Consider the following 26,347-nt stretch of genomic DNA (forward strand, 5'->3'; position numbering starts at 1 on the left):
ATAACTTGTGTCAATACTTACCTGTGGACTTACCAGTAATAATTCACTTAGCTTGCTTTGAACATATTTATTGGTCATCAAAGTAGAAAACAAAACGATAAGGCACTCTTAATTTCTCTCATTATATCCCAACATATTACCATGTTCCTAGTTGAAATGCTGAATAAAGCCTTTATAAAATAATAAATGCAATACTTTCACATCCTGTAGATAAACACTATGCAACACAAATATTTTAACATCTTCACAGACATAAACCTTGTCTGGTCTGAGATGTTTACTTCCACACTTCAAACAAAAATGTGGTGATAAAACGACATGCTGTGCACTGCTCAAACATTCAAGCCACAAATGAAGTGCTTGCCAGGGGTGCTCTCCCTACTCCCAATCATCATCATCATCATCATGGGCTGCAACCTGAGCTGGTGGCTGGCTTGTCACACATCCTGCCAGTGTAGTCTGAATACAATCAAGAGAGAAAGTGTGAGTATTCTGAAATTACCTTTAAAAAAAAGAAGTACCACATTAGACAACCTTCCTAGAGTCTGAGGAGGCAAAGTTCTTGCTGGGCAGGTTGAAACTGGTTGTACAGCCACTGAATGCAGACTCCTCCAGCCATGACGGCACTTCTTGTTGGGCCTGTCAAAATAAACAATCCAAGTACCATTTTCAAGTAGGTCATTCAAGTAGTCATAAGGGTGCAACCCAGGAGGTGTTCAAACCTTGGACAGGACTTTGACTAAAGAGCCAGCCAGCTGACCATCAGCATCTGAGTCATAGAAAGACACAGCCCTGCCAATATTCCCACAGCGGCCAGTTCTGCCGATTCGGTGAACATATTCATCTATGTTGTTGGGGAGGTCAAAGTTCACCACATGCTGCACATCTGGAATGTCCAGGCCACGGGCAGCAACCGAAGTTGCCACAAGGACAGGACACTTGCCAGTCCTGAAGTCTGTCAAGGCCTGCTCTCGTTCCCGTTGCTCCCGATCACTGCCACACAACACATTACAGGTTGCACTGAAAGTGAGAAGAATTTCTATATAACTAAGCCAACAGCAGTGATGCTTACCCATGAATACTGGTTGTTGGAACCTTCTCTTGGCATAAGAAAGTGGCAATGAAATCAGCTTGCCTCTTTGTCTCCACAAACACCATTGTACGTTCCTTTCCTGCAAACACCAACAGTCACTCCCACCAAGATTATTAACTGGTGACTTGCAGAAATGACAACTCTGGTTGAACACAACAATGTAATGCATTCTCAATTTGACATTTGGTTTTACCGGTGGTCTTAAGAAGGTCAAGAAGTTGCTCCCTCTTTGAGAACTTGGTGACTTGGAGAAATGTCTGCTCCACATCACTACAGGCCCCACCCACCACACCAACAGCCAAGAACAAATAGTCCAACTTGAGGAAGTCAGCAGCTAACCTGTTACCCATAGAATTAAAAATGACAATGCATGATTGCAGATAACCACACTGTATCCCACGAGGCATCCTTCAATTCTTTAGGACACTTGTATGGGGGGAAAAACATGTAGGCCTACTAATATAGATGTTCAGCAAATCAGATTTGCTTTTCTTCTTACACATTGTCAGTGAGGTATTAATTTAACAATATGTTTATTCTCGTGTATTGCAGTGTGCAGCGGTGTACCACTGGAATGTATCATACTGACAACAGACAATTCTTGTGTAGCTAAATTAGGAAATACATGTTTTTAAACATAACAGTCCTCAGTATGATGCAGTAGTTGAATACTACAAACTGCTACAATAGTAAAACATTTACATTCTACTAGGCCTGGTCAATAAACTGAAACTTTACTGTTGCCAAAATTAACCACAATAACCGACATCATTTTGCCCATGTCAATAAATTCACTGTTTTAATAAAAAAGAAAATAAGTCTTTTTTGTCTGTTTTGACTGTGTGCTGGTATGCTATGTTCGTTCCCCTTTAAGACGGGGTACAGCATGTGTAGTCACGTGATTCCACCCATCCAGCCTGAACAAGAAGGGAAATGGACAATGACGGAACGGCGGATGGTTCAAATGTAGAGAAGTGGCCGTACAGTGCCAGCATTTCACTTGCATATGCGGCTAAACTGTAGAAAAAAATAAAAAGAGCATACGTTTTTCAACCCTTTCATTCGCATTTTGCTCCTGAAATAAGTCCATACAAAGTGAATGAAAGTAAAGAAACATTTGGGTGCATCTGTATATACCGTATTTTCACGACCATAAAGCGCACCGTATTAAAAGGCGCAGTCACAGCTACAGGTGCTATTTTTGTATTTCACACATACACAAGGCGCACCGTGCTATTGGGCGCATGTATGCATGGTAACACATACCGACTTAACAAGCCCACTTGAAATCAGGATGGTCATCACTCAACACAACAGTCTAAGTCATGGTGCACAACTATAAACATCACACAGCAACGCAAACACAGACGAGACATTACCTCTATTTTTGCAGAACAACAACTAACAACTATGTAGCTCAAACATGTAACTTTAAGAGCATTTGTACCAAAACACAACCGCAAAGCACGCTGGGGAACAGAAAGTGCTCCCCAGCGACGCACCAAAACACAACCGCAAAGCACGCCGGGGAACGACGCGACAATACGCGAGCATGCTTGCTATTGTATGTTTTTAAAAAGCCAGCGAGAGCAAAACTGAGTTGGGTTGTACTTTATTGAAGTATTTCACAATGTACTCACGTTATTTTTGATAAATCCTAATCCACAAATCCATCAAAGTCCTCATCTTTTATATCCCAAATGAAGAGCGGGGCAAGTTCTCCATCAAACACGCCAGGTTCCCTGTCGTCGTTGTCAGTCAGTCTCGTTGCCGTGCGGCGCCTCAGAAATGATGCTGGCTTTTGTGAAAGCTCGAACAGTGCATCAGACACGTTAGCCCAAGCATCCACAGTCCATTAGTGAAGCTGTGTTCGCTAGCTGTCATCCATCGCTCCCACGCCACTTACAATGTAACTTTAAACGCCGTGTTTACATCCATTCACAAATTGTGGCGAAACTAGCACGGCGCTGCATTCCAGTGTTCGCTAGCTGTCATCTATCGCTCCCACGGCGCTCGCAACATAACTTTAAACGCCGTGTTTACACCGATGTCCAGCGGTAGGAGTTCCCTCGTCAAGCCTCCCGGAATGATGTTAAACTCCAGGTTCATTTGTGGTGACGCGTGTGAAAAAACATCCGGTTTCTTTCCGTACACTTCACTCAGCCATTTTCTCCTTCTAGCCGCTTTGGTCCGGCTGGAAACTTTTCTTTAGGCAGCGTCAGCGTCTACCACAGGTAGCAGTTTCTGTCCATTACCATGGCAACCAAGCACAACAGTAAAAGCCGACTTCTCGTGTCGCGTTGTGTGTATCGCTACTGTGCTGGTCTTCTCTACAGTGTGGTTCACCAGGGTGTGGAAAGTGAGCGGCACGTCGTCCATGTTTGTGATGTAGTTGGATGGATAGATGGCGCCATTTCATAATAAAAATATACTAACATACTGTAACTACTGGGGCGTGCCTTTAGCGTCCTCAGTCACGTCCACCTTTCCTTTCCTCTACACAAGCAGCGTGTCGGCAGGCTCCCAGTCAGTCGAGCGGAGAGCTCATAAAAGTCACGCAGCAACGCTTACAGATTTTCTTACAGATTTTGGAACTCGGTACACACATACGGCGCTCCGCATTATAAGGCGCCCCGCCCATTTTGGACAAAATTGAAGACTTTTAAGTGCGCCTTGTGGTCGTGAAAATACGGTATTCGAATCTCCGTTGGGCATCTCTATGTGGAGTTTGCATGTTCTCCTCGTGCGTGCGTGGGTTTTCTCCGGCTGCTACAGTTTCCTCCCACATTTCCTCCAAAAACATGCATGTTAGGTTAATCGGTGACTCTAAATTGTCCATAGGTATGAATGTGAGTATGAACACGAGTGTGAATGGTTGTCTATATGTGCGACCAGTCTATGGTTTACCCCGCCTCTCGCCCAAAGTCTCACCCATTCCCCCGCAACACTAATGAGGATAAGTGGCATAGAAAATAGATGGATGTACTGTAGTGTACATCAGGCCAATAATGCAAAATTGACAATTCACAAATATAGAACAAGAAAATAACAAAAACATCACTATAGTAAACCATGATTAGTTGGCTGTTGGTAGCAGTTTTAAAGGATTCCATGCTTTATTTGATGTCACAAATAGATGGTCACATGGCTACAAGAACATGTGAAATTCTCTTTTCTTTGTGTAAATGATTATTTTGATGATGTTATCTATCCAATTTCTACAGCCAACATGGCACACACATATAGGAAAATAACATGGCAATGGAATGTCTGGAATTGAATAGAATTGTTAGAAAAATTCGAAAGTCACTATATTTTTAAATGGTATTATTGGAATATATTATCTGACATGGTTGTGGTAAGTTGCGTTGATATCAACGCTGTTCTTCTTGTGCAGTATGATAAGTGGCCATTAGTAAAACGTAATTGCATGAAATGTGATGTCAGTCATGTTATGTGACTATGTGTAACTTAGTACATGTGTGTACAGGATGTAGTATGCCAGGGTATGTACGATATATTCATATTTGTGGACCGCAGTCCCAGGGAGATTTATTTTGGGTTCCACAAAGATGATGTTGAGCAAAAGAACATGAAATGCAAAGAGAGTATGAAAACTGTCATAACAAACCAAAGCGCATTATGTAAATAGAGCGTTGTTGGCGTGTTTTGGAGTTTTTTTAGAAGGCTTAATAGGCGGAATAGGTACGTCCCATTACATGCATTATATTTCATTGAAAGTAATGTGTGCCATTTGGTCAATAAATCAACGAAAGGTAGTTAATTTGCATTTCTTGTAATGATTTTCAGATGGCAAAGATAAATAGCGGTTGGGAATTTATTGTGCATTTATCGCTAACGAGGTAAAACTGCCCAATTTATTGTGATATTGATTTGAGGCCTTAATTGTACTCAAATACCCTGCTCTATAAAATGCAGTGCATTCGGAAAATATCACAGCACTTTCCGTTTTCCATAGTTTATGTAACAGCCTTATTCCAAAATTTAATAAATTCAGATTTTTTCCACAAAATTCTACACAACAGCCCATAATGACAACATGAAGTTTTATCCAAAGTTTTAAAATGTTCCTCCAAACATGATGCCAGGCATTCACGGCAAAGAGTTCTTTGTCGTTTCATTTAAAAATGTAATGTAAATATCCTGATTTCAGCCTCCCAAATGTGACTTTTGAAAATTTCCTTAGTCATCCATGAAAGCAGACCTATTATCTTTGTGTTTCGGGCAAAACAAGATAGTCACACACATCAGCTTTGACTTTGGAAAAGAGCAATCAACATTTTTGCATCTTTCTGATATCTTGAGAAGCAAATCACTGCAGGGATGTGTGCGTAGGGCGTGTGTCACAACATTTCCACATAAAGTATGGGATTTATCCACTTGTATGGAGAAAAATGCATGCGTACACAAAACCTAGTGGGAGATCAGCTATGGCTGTGCCTGTCCAGTGCAGGCCGGCCATATCATCTTGCCACGTGCTTCACAACTCCATCATCAAACAAGGCATCGCCCCTCCCCACAAGAGCTGACGAGTTGATGCCAAATGCAAAGCCTGCCCCGAAAAGATTGTTATTTCTTTATTTATTGGTGATGCACATGTAGCAGTCTGTGCCAGTGAGTGCAGTAGAGTGTTTGTCAGATGATTGTTTATCCTTCTCTACTTAAATTTCGGTGTCTGAGAAACTCCCCCTCCTCGCCCTCTTTGCTATGATTTTGGGGAGGGAAAAAGTCCATTCATGCATTCCTAAAGGGATTGCTGCTAAGAGGCGGAAATTAAAAATGTGTTGTTTTTTTTTCCAGATTCATCGATTAGTCAAAAAAAAAGAATCAACCGATTAATCAGTTATTAAAATAATCATTAGTTGCAGCCCTAGTTATTTATACTGATTGTCATGAAACAAGGAGTGAACATTGCTGCCAACAGCCGCGAAAGGGCGCTCTAGGATAGCAACGCCATGGATGAATTCAATGGATTCAGTGATGTGGAATCAGATCAGGTGCTTAGGGAACTGGCTGACTGGACTTGCTGGCTCCCTATGTACATTTAGCCTATTCAGCCTCTCAGGTATGTTTGTCCATTATAATCTTTTCATCCAGACATTTCTGACAGTCATGCTCCTGCCACTAGCTGTTCAAATTAAACTCAAATGCAAATGTATTTTGAATGACATTACATTTTTGAGAAAAACGTACACATTTTAAAATTTGGCCAGTGTTGAAATCTTATATACTTTTACAAAAAGTACTAAATCTGATCCAAACAAAATCTGTGACCAGGTGGGCTGAACACACTATGAATCCACACCTTTCCCCCGGTGGGGTACAATGAACAACCCAGCTCACTTCTCATACATTTATGGGAAAATTTTTAGCTCGGAAACAGACCTCTGGATGTCTTCAGGGAAGGTAGCGCTGAAGAGCAAAGTTTGGCGGTTCTCTCTAGGTGGCATCCCAGGCGAACCAACCAAACGGCGCATGTCAGGCTCAAAGCCCATATCCAACATCCTGTCACCCTCATCCAGTACCAGATACCGCAGCTTGCTGAGCCCTATCTGAAACCAATATGCAAAACATTCTCATTTTTATAAACATGGGCCATATTTACAGGAGCACACTGCATTTTTCTCAAGGCAATTGTTATCCAAGTCCCAGCGTTTCATGTGCTCTGTGGTGACATACTGTATTTACAGTACATGTATGTCACATGCAGCTTGACAGAGCTGGAAAATGTGGTAGATTTACATTAATGCAGTTTAGTAACGTAGTTTTATGGCTCTTTCACATTAAGTTCTGCACAAATCTTTGGTGGCGAGGGTGGGGGGCTGGATAGGAATTTTTCAAAAATGAGGAAATTAAAATTTGATTAGTTTAGTTCCACTGTTTCAATTACCATCGCTAAAGATGGTACATTTTAATTGTCATCAGCTTCGAGTGAAACTTTTTGGAGGGGTAACTTACCTTTCCTCTTCCAATCACATCCAACAATCTCCCTGGTGTTCCACACAGTATGTTGCATCCCTTAGCGATTTCCCTGATCTGAAACCCAGTGTTTACGCCACCATAAACCACCACTGGACGCACACATGTCCTAGAACAGAAAAGATGAAGTCAGGGTATTTTTGTTCAGCTGTCCAAAATAAAGCAATTTGTATTTTTTTCCCAAAAACAGTATGTGAACACAGATGAAGATGCACTCAAAATTATTCAACCTCCTTTGTGAATTTTCAAAATTTACAAACTTTCTATATACTGTATGGCCAACTAGAGTGACCGTTTGTAATGGTATTTAAGTAGTTATTTTGTTGGCTAGTGTTCCAGGCCCATTTTGACATCCTTTCATTGTACTGTAGCACCTGTTGCTAGTAGATAATGACCACTCTCTTTGGCTTTGTTCACATTTCAGGTCATTCCGATCAAATCAGATTTTTAAGCTTTACTCTACATGCTTTCATCATATTTGCAAAGTTAATAGTCAAACCTGTCTATCGCGGCCACCAAAGGGAAACGGTAAAAGTGGCCGCTATAGGCAGGTGGCCGTTATAGACAAGTTGGCGGCCATTTAGAATTTGTGCACGCACATATTAACATGTCTGTGATTAGAAAATTGTTGTGTTTGCAGATACATATAATTATACTGTTACATGTTGACCAGTAGAGGGTACTGTGGGACTGCGAATAAAAGTTGTAAAGAACTAGGCTTGTTATTCTACACAACCCACAAAACAAAGATGTGCTACTATATATACGGCAGAGTGTCATTACAGCTTTAGTTCATCAGGAAGTGATGGTGCGACGTCACGATCAGGAGAGCTAGGCTGAGTGCTAGCTGTGAGTGTCGAGAGAGTTGGGAAGTGTGTTTATGTTGGCGTGGATGTAAAGTCCTGCAGTGTTCTCCTCTGTTAATAAAGCGATTAAAGTGCATCGGCGACGTGAGTCTCTCCTTCCCCACAACAAGGGGCATTACAGTATTGACCAGTGCACATTGTCTTACACCAGGAAATAAACGGTGTCACTGTCTGCAACAAGCTCCAAAGACGGCTTTTTTTTAAATGTCAAACAACTGACAGTTTGTGTGGATCTTGTGAATGATTGTGACTGAGCTAGGACTCAGTAATTAAAGTCTAACCACGACGGCTTCATTGATTAAAAAACAAAACTTTTTCGTGCATGAAGCTTCTGCTTTAGTCGGCATTTTGGCTGCTATATGCGGTTAGATATTGACCAAGGGATACAAAATGGGTGGCCGCTGGCCGCATTAGACAGGTGACCGCTATACACAGGGTCTATAACACGTAAATTTTCAGTGGGGGATTTTTCAGTGGCCGCTATAGGCAGGCGTCCGTTATATACAGGTGGCCGCTAAGACAGGTTTGACTGTATGTCTATGTCCCTTCCTGTAGAGGAGAAGATGTTCCCTGCCCGAGCGCCGCAATGCTGTCCAAGTTCTGAACTAATTTGGAGCTTTCCTGACAACATATCTTGCCCACAACAACAGGACTGCTTGTTGATGCCATCAGTTTGACACAGACATGCAAAGAGAGACAAGGGAGATGTCAAGAGTTTTCAGAAGAGCTTAAGAAGGAGCTGAATGAATTACAGAAGGGCATTCAGAAAGAGAACCTGGAACAAAGGAGTGAGGTAAAGCAGATACAAAAGAGCACTGCAACAGGGAAATAAGAAGCAAAAGCCCACACAAATAAGCATCTGACAGACTAACGAAATGTTTTTTTTTTTTTTTTTTTTTTAAAAAAAGGTTGTTCAAAAGCCTCAGAACCATTCATGTGCAAAAAAAATTCTCGATCAGGAAAATTCCCAGACAAAATGAAATTAGCTGAAGTAAAGAAACACCAATTCACAAACTATACACCAGTTTCCTTCCCTCCATAAATGTTCCCAAATTATTTGGAAATGATTCAACAACAGGTTGGACAAATTTATAAACCAAAAAATTACTCTCGGAGAGTCATTACGCATATAGAGCAAACATTTCAACATCGATGGCACTAATTTAAATCACAGCTATTTATGGCTCTGACAAAATCATTCGATACAAATAATATCTCAATTAGCAAAAATTAAACAGTATGGCATAGGGGGGTGGTTTTGAACTGGGTGAAAAATCTACTTTGCCAACAGGAAGCAATTTGTGAAGCTTTGAGAACATATAGTACTGTATATCATCAGGTTTAGACAGGGTTTCCGCTACGTGCAATTAATCGTGGCGGCCCGCCACTACAAAATAAAAGCCGCCACACCTTAAAAATGTAAGTTTTTTCAAAACTTGAAAACAATTTTAATATATTGTATTGTACAAAATGGATATATATGTTAGAAACATATATAGCTTATTATTTACGCACATATTGATGACAATTAGTTTGAAAATTATTTAAAATGTCAAAAATGTTTCAATTCCCTTTATTTTGATAAGCATGCACCAGAATCACTTTGTCTGGCAGGCACTTGCGTATGTCTGACCAGATACGCAACACGTCTTGTGCTGACTTGCACTTTGTTGTAGTAGTAGTAGTAGTAGTAGTAGTAGTAGTAGTAATAGTAGTGTGCTCCTTTGTCATTAAAACAGGTGTCATGTTTGGATAAGTGTTCTATTCAAACATGATTTACATAATGACAGAGGAGCACACTGAGTGGAAATGTGCTTTATAAATGAAAGGCCCACTGAAATGTTGGAAGTCGCATAAAACACAAATAGCTCACCTCTACTTTATTTTTGTCAAAGTAGTTTGAATAGTGCTGCAAGTTGTCCTATCATAACCTTGGACTCGGAATTTATACAGGTTATACAGGACAGATTTCTATAACAAAAAGATTGAAATTGTTATTGTGTTATTTTGAACTAAATATATTACCAAACAATTAATTTCCCATGTGGGATATTCGTATTACCCAAACAAGTAGCGCTTGGCAATATATCAATATTTTTAATATACTGATATTTACTTTAGGCACAATATAAAAAACAACCATATCGTTCATATCGATAAAAAATGGATTTGTGCTGTATCTCCCTCATCTCTCTGCACTGTATGTGAGCTCCGTGATTCAGCGCCGTGCGAATTACGCCACAATTTGTGAATGGATTGTGGATGCTTGGGCTAACGTATCTGATGCACGGTTGTTCGATCTTTCGCAAAAGCCAGCATTATTTCTGAGGCGCCGCACGGCAACGAGACTGACTGACAATGACTAGAGGGAACCTGGCGTGTTTGATGGAGAACTTGCCCCGCTGTTCATTTGGGATACAGAAGATGAGGACTTTGATGGATTTGTGGATGAGGATTGATCAAAAATAATGTGAGTACATTGTTAAATACTTCAATAAAGTACAAATGAACTCGGTTTTGCTCCCGCTGGCTTTTTAAAAACATACGATGCATGCATGCATGCATGCATGCTAGCATATTGTAGCATTGCTGGGAGCACTTCCTGTTCCCCAGCATGCTTTGCGGACCCAAAAAATAACCAATAATAATAAAATCGGCACATTTAAAAAAAAAAAAAAAAAAAAAAAAAAAGAGGGACACCTTGTTGGCAGGGCCAATCAACCCACCTGTTTTAGGGAATGTTTTACCTTTGTGTAATTTGAAGCCTGTTTTAGAGTAATACTAAGAAATGGGAAATTAATTGTTCAGTAACATATTTTGTTAAAAATGACAGAAAAACAAAAACGCCTCACATTAGGCCATGTATTACCACTTTCAGCCTAATGCAGTCACTTTTTTTATCTTAAAATGGGTAACTATATTATCAAATTCTATGCTAATGCACTAAATGTATATACATATTTTCATTTGACAGGCAAAGGGGAAGAGTAAGGTGTAGAGGTTACGTTAGATGGAACATCTGAAGTGTGGAGGTTAGCCAGGACTACAGCTTCAGCAAAGCAAAGCACACTACAAATTTGTGGCAAAGAAAGAATCCAAAAACGTACCACTTCTACACGGAATGGGAGAACTTATTTTCATGTTCATTTTCATATTTATCATGTCAGACATGCCATGGCTGACTACATACAGTGTTAAGGTAATGTAATCTAAAGTAATGTCTCATTGGGAGCAAACAAAACTGAACTGTATTGCTTGGTGAAAACAAGGGTTAAGGTTCACTTGAAGCATATCTTCTGTGCGTAGGCTCAAATGAAATGTAAATATACAAATACCCGTAAGCAAATTTCCTGGCCTCCAAGTAAATCTGGTTGATGAGCTCCCTGGTTGGAGCAACAATGATTGCCTCTGGCTCTTGTAGCTCACTGAAGCTGCTGGCAGCGACACCGTCAGCCATGAGCTGCTGCAGAATTGGAAGTAGGAATGCAGCCTAGGGAACACACACATTGGAATGGGTGTCACAAAGTACTACCGAAAACTACAAATGTGGCTGAAAATGAACCTCATACAGTCGTGCCACTTAGTTTTGTCCAACTTAAATTAATTCCTCACCGTTTTTCCAGATCCAGTCTGAGCACAGGCCATGAGATCTCGACCAGCAGAGATGATTGGGATGCCATGCTTCTGAACTGGGGTTGGCTTTGAATAGCCAGCTTTACTAACATTTTTTCTCAGGGACTCACAAAAGGCCGCCTCATCAAAAGTCTAAAATAAAAACAAGATCATCCATTATAAAATAGATTTTTTTTTTTTTTTTATAAATCGGCTGGTTGCATTAAGGAGAGTCAAAAGATCTCACCATTATGGAAGGCGGTGCATTGCTCCCACTCACGTCTACCATGATGTCGTCATACTTATCGAAATTAATGCCTTGCTGATAGTGCGCAAACACTGAGTCCTCATCTTCAGGAAGGGCTGGAGGAACATAGGTGACTTTTGGTCCTGTAGATTTCAAACAAAGAAATTAATTACGCTTTGGGGTGGAACAAACTCAAGCCAATCATGCTGAATATCTTCTGAACAATGCAGTTCCCCTCGACTTACGGGCAGTACTCTCCTGGTTTTCTTGATCTTTAGCATCGGCATCCCCTGTATTAAGATATAAATGTCAGACATATCTATGGCATGATTCAATTAAAAAAAAAATACCATCACCTCTGGGGAAGATTTCCTCATCCTTTCCACGATATCCTACAGGTATAAGACCCAATTCTAAAATCAAAATATACATAGCTTCGAAAAACAAGTTCTAGAGATTTGTCATTTACCTCCTCCAAAGCCACCTCTGCCAACACCTTCAAATCAAAGATTTAGTCTACATTTCAAATTGAACAGGAGATACGTCAATAACAATAAGCAAATACCTTCAGTGTGGCCTCCTCTTCTTCCTCCTCTAAAGCCTGGTCAGAACATGTCAAATGAGTTTAGTGTTGTCACATAACATTCTACAATGCTTGTGGTGTATTTGTCAAAGCATAGTCCAGTACGTTTTCCTCATGAATCACCTACTTTCTTTTCCATTAAGTGTATGTTGTTATTCCAATTAATTTAAGGTTTAACCAAGAGACATACACTGTACTCAAATATATGTTGCATTCAAGTGTTACAAATCTGCAAGTTAACAGGTCATTAACAAACCTCATTCATTAGCACAAGTATACCAAAAAAAGTGCTTCCCAGTAAATATCACTTTCGAACATATAAGCCTGATATGAAATCTTATAGAAGCATATATGGTTATTGCAATATACTGTATACAATTAGAGTGTGACGAAATATCGATGTATCAAACTACAGTGATATTTAACCTTACAATGGCTTATCGATACCCTGCCACGTCAATAAAAAAAAAAACAAGTATTAAAATATAGCCACTATAAACGTCTTTCAGCGTTCCTCCTCAGTGTGTTGGATGACCATTTCACGTCATCCATGAGACGCTCCTCGCACGAGGATTGAGGTCACAGAAGAAGAAAATACAGCCAAACCTGTCTTAGCGGCCACCGTTATAGAACAGCCACCTCCCTATAGCAGCCACTGAAAAATCCCCCCCAGCAAATTTACATGTTATAGACCCTGTGTATAGCAGTCACCTGTCCAACGCGGCCAGCGGCCACGCATTTTGTCTCCCTTGGTCAATATCTGACCGCATATAGCGGCCAAATTACCAACTCAAGTAGAAGCTTCATGCACGAAAAAGTTTCGTTTTTCAATCAATGAAGCCGTCGTGTGTAGACTTTAATTACTGAGTCCTAGCTCAGTCACAATCATTCACAAGATCCACACAAACTGTCAGTTGTTCGACATAAAAAAAGCCGTCTTCTTTTGAGTTTGCTATTGCCTGGTCAAACATGTAACTTTAAGAGCATTTGCACCAAAACATTACCGCAAAGTAGGCTGGGAACAGGACGTGCTCCCAGCGACGCTACAATACAATACAATACTGCCTGCACGCTAATACCATGCTAGCATGCATGCTATCGTATGTTTTTAAAAAGCAGCGGGGGCAAAACTGAGTTCGGTTGTACTTAATTGAAGTATTTTAGAATGTACTAATGTTATTTTTGATCAATCCTCATCCACAAATCCATCAAACTCCTCATCTTCTGTATTCAACCCAAAAAAAGCCGTCTTTTCCGTTCGCTACTACCGTGTGTTAACTTGTCAGTGTTATTCAGCTTCAAACCGCAGTAAGGGCGACTTGACTCCAGCAACGAAGGAAACTTCTCCTGTTGCTTCTGCCAACTTTATTTATTGAGTGCGGCCACCAGAGAGCAGCTCAGAACACACACACACCTCCAGTCTAGTCTCTCCTTCCTGCTTGCCCACAAGGCAAAGGTTAAACAAGCCCCACTACATAGCTGTCCAGCCAATGCCTGTAACAAGTGACACCGTTTATTTCCTGGTGTGAGACTATATGCACTGGTCAATACTGTAATGCCGCTTGTTGTGGGGAAGGAGAGACTCACGTCCCCGATGCACTTTAATTGCTTTATTAACAGCGGAGAACACTGCAGGACTTTACATCCTGCAGGGTGGGATCTGTCAGTGGCCGCTATAGGCAGGTGGCCGTTCTATAAAGGTAGCCACTAAGACAGGTTTGACTGTACGTACAAACGGGATCTCATCGTTGGCTGGACAGTGTTAGTCAAGGTGTTGTTACTGCTTGTTGTCGCCCGTCACTCACGGAATTGCACTGCAGAAAAAATTATTTTATTTTCCAGTTCAGGTTGGATTATATTTTGTTGCGCTACGAGGACTTGCTGTGCTCTGAGAAAGCAAAATCAACGCGCAGCTTAGAGGGAACGTTGTTCACAGCCACCACCTCGTTCACCACCATCCTGAGCTGAGCTTGTGGGGAAAACGGTGTTTAGTAAGAGAAATGTTCCTTTTTTTTTTATTAAAAAGCTAGATTTTGTGTTCAATCACAAGACGTGTTTAGTTAATTTAGTTTACTTTTTCATTGTCAACATTGTGCTCATGCTGTTCAACCTTATTTGGGTCACCGTCTCACGTGAATTGGGGTCAAAATGAAGTTCCCGGTCATTTTCGTGGCTTGATGGGTCTTATATTAGAGGATATTACAGGAATTTTTGAGCAGGGTTTGCAGCACTGAACATTTGTGATTGGACATCTACATATACACATATTTCATCAGTCATATTTGAAAAGTCCACAGCTGTTCTCAACCTCACTATACAATCATTAAGAGTTATAGAACTCAAACAACATACTGCAACATACAGGCTCTTATTGATGTATCTAGACATGCAAGGGAAACTCAGCACTAGCCAGAAGCATTTACGACCATATCCGCAAGGTTTGTCGAGCTAAATTCATTACATTCTTTAATTTGTTAAATGCTGTAACAATATTCCATTGAGCTATTGTTACCAGACCTAAATTTTAAGCTATTTGGATTGTTGGCTAACTAGCAACAATTTCAGCTGTTTGCTAACCACTAAGGTTAGGCAAAGGTTTGTTGTTTGACTTAATGTATCATGATAATCATGTATACATATGTGTCCCTGCCACTGCAACAACTGACACTCCTCTCTGGTTGAGACACACTAACATCGAGGTGATCACTATGCAGGCCACAAAAAAAAAAAAAAAAAGAAAAATAGAAAAAAAAAACACTTTTTTTAGTCAGGAATAAATGGTATAATCTAATGATGTGATATTGTTTAGTTGTGGTGTGTTTCTGTGCAGCATTTAAGAGGTAAGAGAGTCGCAGGACATTGGGACTTGGGAAAAGTGTAAAATTATGACTTTTTTTTCTTTTATACCCAATGTTGCAATTACAATTTTAAACTATTTTTAGAGTTTATGCTCTTTTCTTTAAACGCATAATGAACAATTTTAATATGACCAACACATTAGATACAATATATTAAGTCTACGAGGTCCTCAAAGATGCATTATTTGAAGTAAAAAACATTAAAACAAAATTACTGCAAGAAAAGTTTGACTGAATTATGGTGGATGCTATTCTGTTGGGCAGCAGCTATAATGCACAGGCCGGGCAGTTGGGGTAAACGTTAAATGGGCTTTTCATTTGTATTGCACTTCACCTCATTAACCTGATGATGCAACACTAGGGGTTCAATATTTAGCTCAAGGATACAAGGAGACTTGGTCACGGGGATGGAGGATCGAATCCACAACTGTCACGTTATGAGACAAAAACTCACCACCAAAGCAATGCCATCCCTGGGTAAGTAGCTTTACCAATGTGATTAGTGCGAGCTCCTGTTGATGTGGGTAGTTTATTCCTTAACAATAATAAATTAATAAATGGTAGATTTAGGCTGAATCCCAATATATATCCTTATCCCTATGTTTTGCACATTCTCCTTAAATCAAGGGGTAAGGAGTAAGTGCTAAGGGGTGTACAGCCCTACAAACAAAGTGCAGTCCCACCCCTTTAGGAAACACCTTATCTAAACTCATTATGATGCGACACCTGTCACAGAAAGTTTCTTCCATTCAAACCTTGCCATCACAATGGGTAAGAACAATGAGCACTCAAAAGGACTTCAGGGGAAAGATTATAGAATTGAACAAGGTTGGAATTGGAAATGAGATTCTGATTTTGGTGGGAAAGCTTGTTCATGATCACACCAAGGGCCACACCAAGAAAACCATTGTTAAGAGTTCAGGATTGAGATGAAGTGCCAACAAGTTCCCGCTGGTCAATAAAGCACATGTATAGGACTGTCTGCCAATTAACACCAAATGATTTAGAGAAGGCTTATGAAAATGTGAAATGGTCAGTTTTTCGACAACTTCGAAGAGAGCAGGTGTTACCACTAGAGTTGACTATCTGGTGATGGTTCCACACCTGAGCAGGTCTTTTCAGGAGCTGCTCTGGGCCACCCCCTGGTTTTATAGCTCTTCAGAGTTGAGCATGTAACATTTTTTTGTTAAAACGCCTTCCAGCGTGGGAAAATCTGACAATGCCACCTTGTCATTGCCGTGGGGAAAGTAAAACACAACTTTCTGAAAACAATGTCGCTGTCCTGTTGCAATCAAGTGACTAGTTGTGTACTGCTGCCGAAAAGTCAACAAATTTAAATATTTACCTTGAATGACTCCCAGTCGACATTCTCCTAATTTTTTAAAATCATATAATCATGACTCTCCAAAGTAATTCCACTTGGTCATCATCTCGGACAAGCGGAAGATGGACTTCATGTGCATGCATGCTTTCTTCTATAGTTTTGGTGTGTCACGTGGTTCTGTCTGTATCTGTTTACATCGTTTTCACCCTGTGATCAATTCCGGTGTGGCATCAACTCCTCGTTTTGCAAGGGACCCACAAGATGTTGAACTCCAGAGAAGACGCTCTCATTGCAGAACAGAAAAGGTGTTCATATTACCTCGCAGCTTCAGTACTATTTTGGAGGGGGACGGAGGAGAAATGGCCATCTCTGAAACTGCTGACTCCATCTCTGTTGACAGTCCCACGCTACATGGCTGCATGTCAAACACGATAGTGAAAAAGGTTCTCCCATTCTGTATGGAAGTGGTATGTTTTTGACTTCTTTCGTTGTCATTCTTCCCCACTCCGTTTGAAACCCTTTCGAAAGTTTAGAACAAACAAACTGGAGGCTAACTAGCTTAGGTCGGTAGCATGCCAGGTTTACAACGGCAGCTGTCTCGTGTCCCTCCAGTGACCCCGTAGCCTGCACCTGACAGTTGCACAATGTGGTGTAAAAGAATAGAGTGTAAAGGTGAATATAGCGGCGTTATTTCATGTCTACAGGGCTCTAATAATGGTTAAAATTTTAATTTTTAAAGTTTTTCAAATGTCTTCTACGCCCCAACTACAAAAACATTCAGTTTATTAATATTGAATCCTACTTTGTGGAAATTAATTTATTGCTGTCAGGCCTGGAACCAACTTACCACGGTAAATGAGGGATGACTGTATTGCCTGGGCTCAAAGTCCAGGCACATAAAAAAATTCACTAGCGGGCATTCGCATATAGGCCAATCAGAGGCCTGTCAAAGGTACTTGGTTGTGCAACATAACTGTTCATCAACATATAATACCTACAGTGGAGCAAAAAAGTATCGTCAGCCACCAATCGTGCACGTTCTCCCACTTAAAAGATGAGGTCTCCAATTTTAATCATAGGTATACCTCAACTATGAGAGAGAAAATTAGAAAAAAAATCCAGAAAATCACATTGTCTGATTTTTAAAGAATTTATTTGCAATTTATGGTGGAAAATAAGTATTTGGTCAATAAGAAATGTTCATCTCAATACTTTGATATATATACCCTTAGTTGGCAATGACAGAGGTCAAACATTTTCAGTAATTCTTCACAAGGTTTTCCACACACTGTTGCTGGTATTTTGGCCCATTCCTCCATGCAGATCTCCTCTACAGCAGTGATGTTTTAAGGCTGTCGCTGGGCAACACAGACTTTCAACTCCCTCCAAAGATTTTCTATGGGGTTGAAATCTGGAGACTGGCTAGGCTACTCCAGGACCTTCAAATGGTTCTTACGAAGCCACTCCTTGGTTGCCTGGGCGGTGTGTTTGGGATCATTATCATGCTGAAAGACCCAGCCACGTTTCATCTTCAATGCCCTTGCTGATGGAATGAGGTTTTCACTCAAAATTGCACAATACATGGCCCCATTCATCCTTTCTTTTACACGGATCGGTCGTCCTGGTCCCTTTGCAGAAAAATAGTCCCAAAGTATAATTTTTCCACCCCCATGCTTCACAGTAGGTATGGTGTTCTTTGGATTCAACTCAGCATTGTTTTTCCTCCAAACATGACAAGTTGAGTTTCTACAAAAACATTCTATTTTGGTTTAATCTGACCATATCATATTCTCCCAATCCTCTTCTGGATCATCCAAATACTCTCTAGCAAACTTCAGACAAGCCTGGACATGTACTGGCTTAAGCAGGGGGACACGTCTGGCACTGCAGGATTTGAGTCCCTGGCGGCATAGTGTGTTACTGATGGTAGCCTTTGGTCCCAGCTCTCTGCAGGTCATTCATTAGGTCCCCTCATGTTGTTCTGGGATTTTTGCTCGCCGTTGTTGTGATCATTTCTTGCGTGGAGCCCCAGATCGAGGGAGATTATCAGTGGTCTTGTATGTCTTCCATTTTCTAATAATTCCTCCCACAGTTGATTTCTTCACACAGAGATGTTTACCTATTGCAGATTCAGTCTTCCCAGCCTAGTGCAGGTCTACAGTTTTGTTTCTGGTGTCCTTTGACAGCTCTTTGATCTTGGTCATAGTGGAGTTTGGAGTCTGACTGTCTGAGGTTGCAGTCAGGTGTCTTTTAAACTGATAATGAGTTCAAATATGTGCCATTAATACACGTAACAAGTGGAATGCAGAGGAGCCTCTTAAAGAAGATGTTACAGGTCTGTGAGAGACAGAAATCGTGCTTGTTTGTAGGTGACCAAATACTTATTTTCCATCATAATTTGATTTTTAAAGAATTTATTTGCAGACAGTGATTTTCTGGATTTTTTTCCCCCTCATTTTGTCTCTCATAGTTGATGAAAATTGGAGGACTCATCTTTTAGGTGCGAGAACGTGTAAGTCCCCAACTTACTAACATCCGACATTTGGAGATATACGAACACAAGCCGACTGGTCTATTTTTTCATGTATTTTGCCTTGTAGTACTGGAACTCCATATTTATAATGCTACATGCTTGACGAGTAGAGGGCACTGTGACACTGCTAATGGGACCAACAGAGGGAGAACAGGAAGAGGAGAGAGAAAGGCTAAGAGTTGTATGATGCAACCTGGACAGAGGGTGTGATTAAAGTTTACAAAGCGTTAATAGGCCTGCTTAATTCTACACCACCCACAGAACACTACCTCTTTTAGAAGAGTCTAACGACAACAACTTGTCGCCCTTTTTCAATAACTCCTCCTCCACCACCGACGTATGCTCGACCACTCCTCTTCAAAGGTAAATAACATTTATCATTACGTATTATTATATCACTTTTGTTATTGTTTTTTCATTAATGATCCTCGTTTAATATTACTACTGCATCCAAACTCATATTTACATACATACGCATATACTTAATATGTATACACGTACATGTAGCACCTAAATAATTGGTCAAATAATTTTTTTTTTTTTACTTAAGAACAAATCGACTTGCGAACGGTCGTCTGGAACCAATTGTGTTCGTTGGTTGGGGACTTAGCGTACATTCAATTTTTTCAAATGTTTTCTTATTGTCTGTACGAGCGTCTAACAAAAATGCATATAAAAATATTTTAATTTAACATTTAATTAATAACAAAATATGTTTTTAAGTAGTCATATTCATGTAAAGATTGCACAATTTATATAACTTTTTTGGTGACCTCGGCTGCTGTGCAAAACGGAAGACACTGGCGACAGGAACCTTTTAGCTCTAGGAACTACAATAAATCACCAACCAATAATCATTATGCCTACATTCTTGTGACAGGTTCCCAGAGCTTGGACTCCACTCTTCAGTTTTGCTGCACAGTTTACATTGAATATTTTACAAACTGACACTAATGGAACTTATATCATTCAAATGCTTTTGCTGTATCTTAATTCCTAGAAAGCAGGAATCCTTGAACCGTATCCGTGTTTTAGTTCATCTTTACCTACTGTTCTTAAATGGTTTGGATTTTTTTTTTTTTTTTTACTGTGCTGCTTTTTTCACTTGGCCATATCACCTCGTAGAAGAGAACACAAACCCAATGGGTTAAATAAACATTAAATAAAAATAAATGTAAAATGTTCCTGCAGCAACTATCACTGTCTCTCAGTAGTTTTGGACTTCCATAACTTCTTGTTTAGGGAAAAAACTAAATGAACAGACATAATCCTGTTGTATTAATAATTTTACATGAGTCAATCCTCAATACAGTAATTAACCTACCATTTTCTTGTGCTGCATAGACTCCACCTGTGAAATTAAGTATATTTAGATGAAATCATATTGTGCAAATTAAGAAGTATAAAGCAAACCACACCAGTGAATTGTTTTTGATTAGCTCCACCAAAGCCTCGGCCTGAAACACAGATCAGGAAACCAGGCGTAAGAAATACAAAATATTAACACAAATGAACTTTCCCCATTTGAAAAGTGTCTCACCTCTGCCGCCTCTTCCTCTGAAATCACCCGTTTCGTCTCTGCTGTTGTTCCGGCTGCTAATTTCTAAAGCCATTAAAAGATTAGCACAACTGCCATACAATTTTTTTTTTGTTGATGCAAAAGCGTACCGTTCCCTTTCTCCTCAATACCTGCAAGAACAGGAAAATTAAAGTAATTTAAACTACATAAATAAACTAGATTTGATACACTGAAACTACATTTATTGCCAAATGCATTTCTTAATTCAATATGTTCTGGTTAAACCCCAAGCTGTTTTAAATTTGGCAATTTTCTCGTTTTGTCATTGCAATGTAGGGGTGTCACAATACACTCAGCTTACGAAACAATACACAATATTGGGTTCACAAGCTAGCTCACAGGACTGTGACTGTACTGTTGAGAAGGAAATATTTTCTTATTCTGATCTGGATATTCTTATCTACAACAGAGTGGGAAAATATTCCCTCCCTAACAGCCCCGATACTTGATCCCGTTTGACAAAACACATAGCAGTAGTAGATATTTTTAAAAATCATTCATTAAAACCTCTTCAGTGAATACATTAACACGTCAGCGGAGGAGGACATCACAAATTAAGAAGGGATTTTAAAATACTTAGCCTGTTATGTAATTCCAGAGGTTAACTACGGTTGCAGAAAATATCTTGGTTGGTTGGTTGGTTGAATTTATTTCGAACACGCATATGTCCGAAAAGGAGTAGTCTTAAATGTTTTTTTATTTTAGTTGTGGGGATTTTGCAGACAGAATGATCTTAACTAATATAACACTTTTAGACAGATCTTCCCACTGCTTAAATTCCAAATTGAAGTTCTTCACCACAGGCAGAACTGACTAGGGTGAGGAACAGCGTCATGGATTCTTCTCATCAGACCACATCAGCAGCATTAGATAACATGACAAGCAGCTGCACCTGAAGAAAAGCTCTTAAATCCTCTTCCTCTCCCTCTGCCTCGACCACCATGACCTTTGGGGAAAAGATAACATGTCAAGTGTTGTCTGCTTTCCAGTTGTTGCCTTGTGTGCCTACAAACACATCAAATGTTGTTGATAAACATTAAACAATACCTGTGAAACAATACAAATATTGTTTTAGCTGCACAAGAGGTAGTTCTCTCAACTATATATGAAGTTTAGAAAATTGTACTACAAACTACGAAATTATATCAGTTCATTTAGTCTATTTTTCACTTTTTAAAAACAAACAAAACTTGCACAACAGGGGGGTATACTGCGAGAGTGGCTCAACAAACCCAGGCTTTGTGCTCAAGATGCAGCTCAAATTCCCCACACAAAGTCAAACGGTACTGCAATGGTGGTTATCAACTTACTTGGCCAAGTCAGGTTCTCGGATTTGTGTTCAGTGTGCTTTCACATAAAAGGGGGCATTTGACATATTATTCAGGGTTTCCCCTAGGAAAGAGTGAAACCCTGTGTCGTGCGCCTATCGCTTTAACAAAAAGTCACGTGACCGATACAGTTGCCGTTTCGCCTGTCTGTGAGGCACCAAACTGTGTTTATATAAAATGAGTCTGGCTTCTGTCATCGGGGTGCAACGTCTCAGCAATAAGACCACATTTTTGAAGCACAATTCTTGCATTGAATCTTGTTTAACATGGAGACTGAGAGAAAAGAAAGATTTTCGCCGTGTGGGACCATTTTGATCTTATATCAGCAAATATGCCATTGGGTTTTATTTCATTTAATTCCTTACTTCATCCTGTTCCTCTGAAACAGTTCATCTCTTGATGGGATTCATCTGCATTTCAGTGACTCCTGGTTGAAAAGATTTGTTTTATTTTCTGAAGGTGAAATGTATTTTGTTTTACAGAAGTGTCCTACTAAAGAAAAGCACCTCAGCAATACACATACGCATACATTTGCTATTGGTTTGGATTTCATTCATTCATGGAAATCATTTGGATTTCCACGTTACGACACAAATTGTCATCATTTATTGACTATATGATTTAAAGGTATCACAGCTAAACTTGAATTAACATAAAATACAACATTTAAATATTATTGTGTATAGTCATCAAATTTGAATCTCGACTATCTTGCCTATAAATCGGGGTGGACTGCGACAAAATTTTGGCTTTGAACTTTATGGTTCAGACGGGCCTCGCCCCATCGCCCATTATGAACATCCTTTTTTTTTTTTTTTTTTTTTTTTAAATCAAAGACACTCTCTATGGTTGGGATTGAACGTGCACCCTCTGCATTGCAAGGGAGCAGCATGTACCCCTAGAAACTATCGACGGAATTGATGTGCCTGATGTGTCACAGCAGCGATGCGCACCCTGCGACATCCAGCAGTTGCCAGTATTGAGCAACACAGAGACCTGGCCGCTTCACAAGACCTCATCTAACCAGCACTACCACAAAATGTGCACTCAATTGACAACAGCTTGGGGCAGGTTAAGCATGTCTATGCCAGTGTGTGTGATCGCGAACGTTTCAATCTCATTTCACTATTTCTTAGTTTGTAAGCTCGCAGTATCTCACTAGCTGATGTTGAGTAGTTCACCAAAGAATATTTGCTTCACAAGTGTTAAATTCAGACGGCTGTATTTAATGACAAATGAGCACGACAAGTGGAGATGTGCTGTTTAATTAAGTACTATTTAAATGTTGCCAGTCACATTAAACACAAAAAGCTCACCTCTCCTTTCAGTTTGTCAGAGTACCTATAATGGTGGTACAAGTTGGATACACCTGTGCTATCATAACCCTGGACTCTTAATTGATACTGTTTACAGGACAGATTTCTAGACAAAAGTAATCATTTTTATATCTTTTATATTTATAATAATTATATTTGTAGCTTAAACTTTTTATTTACTTGATTGTTGCACCAACCCACCAAAAGAAAGTCCTTGTATTGTGTGAACTATACCTGACAATAAAACTTTTTCTGATTATGATTGTTAACTGTCAGTCTGGCAGAGCAAATGAGGACTGTGGCTGACTTTCAGACCTATGCTGAGGTAGATAAGGTCAGTGAATAAGATCAGTTTCATATGTAAGGATCGGCTGATCCTCCAAAATTAATGAAATCGGGAAATGTTTAATTATAATATAAAATTATTTGCATGCATCAAAATATGAACACTGATGAACAGCAAATTCGGTCAATTCCGTGGACCCAATAAATGCAGAGCAGTCAACTTACCACGATCAAGCGTGTGGCTGGGTGGTACGATGTTCACCGGTCCCTGCAAAACACTGATATCAGTCAAGACATTACTGCAACGTGAACGTTAAGGCTGGACTCCGTTAGTAAAGATTTCACTGAAGGTTGTGATTTTATCAAGCTCACCTGTTCATCCCAGTCATCCATTTTTTGTTCCGCTGCCAAAAAACTGAAAAATATATAAAATAAGAATTTACCTTAAAATGGCATCATTTGTCAAAAATCAACTGCACATACTACGATTGGAATTGAGTCTATTCACAATAATTAGTAGTGAATACAGTGCCCGAAAAGAGCAGCCAGCAAGCTGTGAGCATTTTACAAAGCAAAAATAAAAAACGCATTTATGCTCCTACTTGGTCTGTGGCAAATAAGTCTTATAGTCTTACGTCTTATAGTTTTGCCGATCTGATCCATTGTTAAATAGTAAGCTTTGTTATAAACATGAATTTGTGGAATTGAATTTGGTTATGAAAATAGCTCTTCAAAGCATAAAAAAATAATGCAACCAAAGTATTGCTGATTTTACTTTTTATTACACAGCATGACCAACAATATTATTTGGCTTTTGTAACAAACCTCTGAGTCAGGTCCGTAATTCAATAAAAAGATGCAATAAAATTAGTAAAAATGAGCGCGCAAAATACTTTAAGGGTAGGATTAATCATTTGACATGGCTATAGACAAATTTGTGGTGTGATTTAGGGAAGGGAGTTAGTGATTGTGATGAGATCCCGCCACGACTGAGCGGACCGCTGAGAAAATACTTCCTCACATGAACGTTCCTTCTCGTCACAATGACATCATTTCACTTTCCACGAGAATCCGTGTTTAACAGTAAATTTTGGTTTTAATGGCCAATTCCTTTAACGTGGAAATCATTGGGCCCTACCCCAGATGCTTAAAGAAATAATTGTGTATGTTTTTCATACCAAATGTTGCTGATTAGTGTGCTCCTTTTGAGTAATATGACTTGACCAATCCTTTTCTAACATTGCACACTACAAAATAAGCAATAAAAGTATGCATGCATCATGCTGCTATCGGTTTGACATCGGTATCGGCCGATACTCAAAGCTGCCATATGCGTATTAGATCGTAAATGAAAGAGTTGTATTGGGACACTCAAGCTACTTTTTGTGAGAAAATGTTCAAGATCATTGAATTAGCTTGCCTTTAATTTGTTGAACATGATTGTAAACAGAAAAAAAACAAAGATGACCAAAAAGCTTACTTCTTAGCAATTAAACAATATATAAGTTGAACATAAGCCAATGTAACAATGTCAATTAAACGTCACCTGATACCCTAGCATTACATACAATTTTTATTCCCTGAGGTGAGTTTGTCAGTAAACTATTATATGATTGCTTACACAATCTTAGTTTTATATTGTTAATTTTGTTTATATTGTTATGTTATCTACACAGAGATGTCATCTGATATTACCCTTCCTTGCTATCGATACTGTCAAGATTTGGATCGATCCGCCCAAGCCCTGAAAAAATTCATCCTTGATCTGGCTAGCAAAAGGAAAATAAAACCTAGCTAGCACGCGTCAACAAGCATGCTACTTGAAAAAAAAAAAAAAACTAGACCCTATAACGACCATTTGAACCATTAGTGCTTTTTCGAAAAGGAAACAATTTACAAAAATGGCGTCTGTACAGATGGCTAGCTGAACGCATGGCGCCAGGGAAATTAGCTACAGCATAAAGCTAAACTGTGAAATACAATTTACGGAAAATTATATCAATTTCGGGATAAAATATAATGTAAATAATCCCGTAAACTAACAGCAAATCAGCTTAGTTATAGGTATACATACTGTAAAAACGTTGCCCAAGCAATTGATTTACTTGCACGTCGCCTAGGTTTGCTGCTGCTCTGCTGAAGTGTGGTCAATCAGCCCGCAGCCAGACAGCTGTGCTTTGGTGGGTTGCCAGAACAGCGGGTTTCACGCCTCCCGGTGAATCATACATGATTCAATTAGAAAGGGTGGTCCATTTTACTCTCTGTTGTTTTGCAGATTTTTATTTATTAGAGCGTTCATTTTAACAATTTATATATATCGTCAATCGATATAATGTATTTATAAACTGTTGATTTCAAATGTATAAGTTGCCAGATCTCTCTCATGGGGAACCGCACTGCTATGACCCTTATACATGTAGCTATAACAAGTCTAGTAATAAATATAAAATAAATAATAATGCATAATAAACAAATACATTAATAATAATAATAATAATAATAATAATAATAATAATAATAATAATAATAATAATAATAATAACAATAACAATAATAAATCATTCTCCAACTATCAAATAATATCCCTGGCAAAAAATAGAAAAACAAAAACACAATTGTCATTATGTTTACTGTGTATCATTCTCCCCGGGCCAGGTTTTGGACATTCAATCCCTCATATTTTGCACACAGGGATTATTAAGTTATTTGGGGGACCAAGGCAA

General features: G+C 39.4%; 1 protein-coding gene across 4 annotated transcripts; it reads right to left on the minus strand.

The window, feature by feature from the left end:
• Positions 1 to 52: 52 nt before the first annotated feature.
• ddx4 (DEAD (Asp-Glu-Ala-Asp) box polypeptide 4) lies at positions 53 to 25,800 on the minus strand. Of its 4 annotated transcripts, none has more exons than XM_054784091.1 (22): positions 25,699 to 25,800; positions 23,997 to 24,039; positions 23,850 to 23,892; positions 21,588 to 21,641; positions 20,785 to 20,805; positions 20,657 to 20,719; positions 20,535 to 20,573; positions 20,441 to 20,467; positions 12,384 to 12,419; positions 12,288 to 12,314; positions 12,175 to 12,210; positions 12,064 to 12,108; positions 11,819 to 11,961; positions 11,572 to 11,724; positions 11,295 to 11,449; positions 7,073 to 7,202; positions 6,500 to 6,666; positions 1,287 to 1,432; positions 1,073 to 1,172; positions 723 to 993; positions 535 to 639; positions 53 to 459 (listed from the first exon to the last, which is right to left on the minus strand). In XM_054784091.1, the coding sequence occupies exons 2-22, from the start codon at positions 24,015 to 24,017 to the stop codon at positions 379 to 381; spliced, it is 1,863 nt and encodes a 620-aa protein (XP_054640066.1). In that variant the 5' UTR covers positions 24,018 to 24,039; positions 25,699 to 25,800; the 3' UTR covers positions 53 to 378. The 4 variants fall into 4 exon arrangements, with proteins under 4 accessions (XP_054640066.1, XP_054640057.1, XP_054640085.1 ...); XM_054784082.1 differs by having other exon boundaries at positions 23,850 to 23,902; positions 25,699 to 25,761; XM_054784110.1 differs by lacking the exon at positions 20,785 to 20,805.
• Positions 25,801 to 26,347: the final 547 nt, after the last annotated feature.

Source organism: Dunckerocampus dactyliophorus, chromosome 1, assembly GCF_027744805.1.
Source record: "Dunckerocampus dactyliophorus isolate RoL2022-P2 chromosome 1, RoL_Ddac_1.1, whole genome shotgun sequence".
In the NCBI taxonomy this organism is placed as follows: Eukaryota; Metazoa; Chordata; class Actinopteri; order Syngnathiformes; family Syngnathidae; genus Dunckerocampus; species Dunckerocampus dactyliophorus.

What these genes read in the sequence shown, in the direction of transcription:
- ddx4 (XM_054784082.1), bottom strand. An exon ending in ATGTGATTGGAAGAGGAAAG is followed by an intron (nt 6,667 to 7,072) that starts GTAAGTTACCCC and finishes TATTGGTTTCAG; the next exon opens with ATAGGGCTCAGCAAGCTGCG. An exon ending in CCAACAACCAGTATTCATGG is followed by an intron (nt 994 to 1,072) that starts GTAAGCATCACT and finishes GTTGTGTGGCAG; the next exon opens with TGATCGGGAGCAACGGGAAC.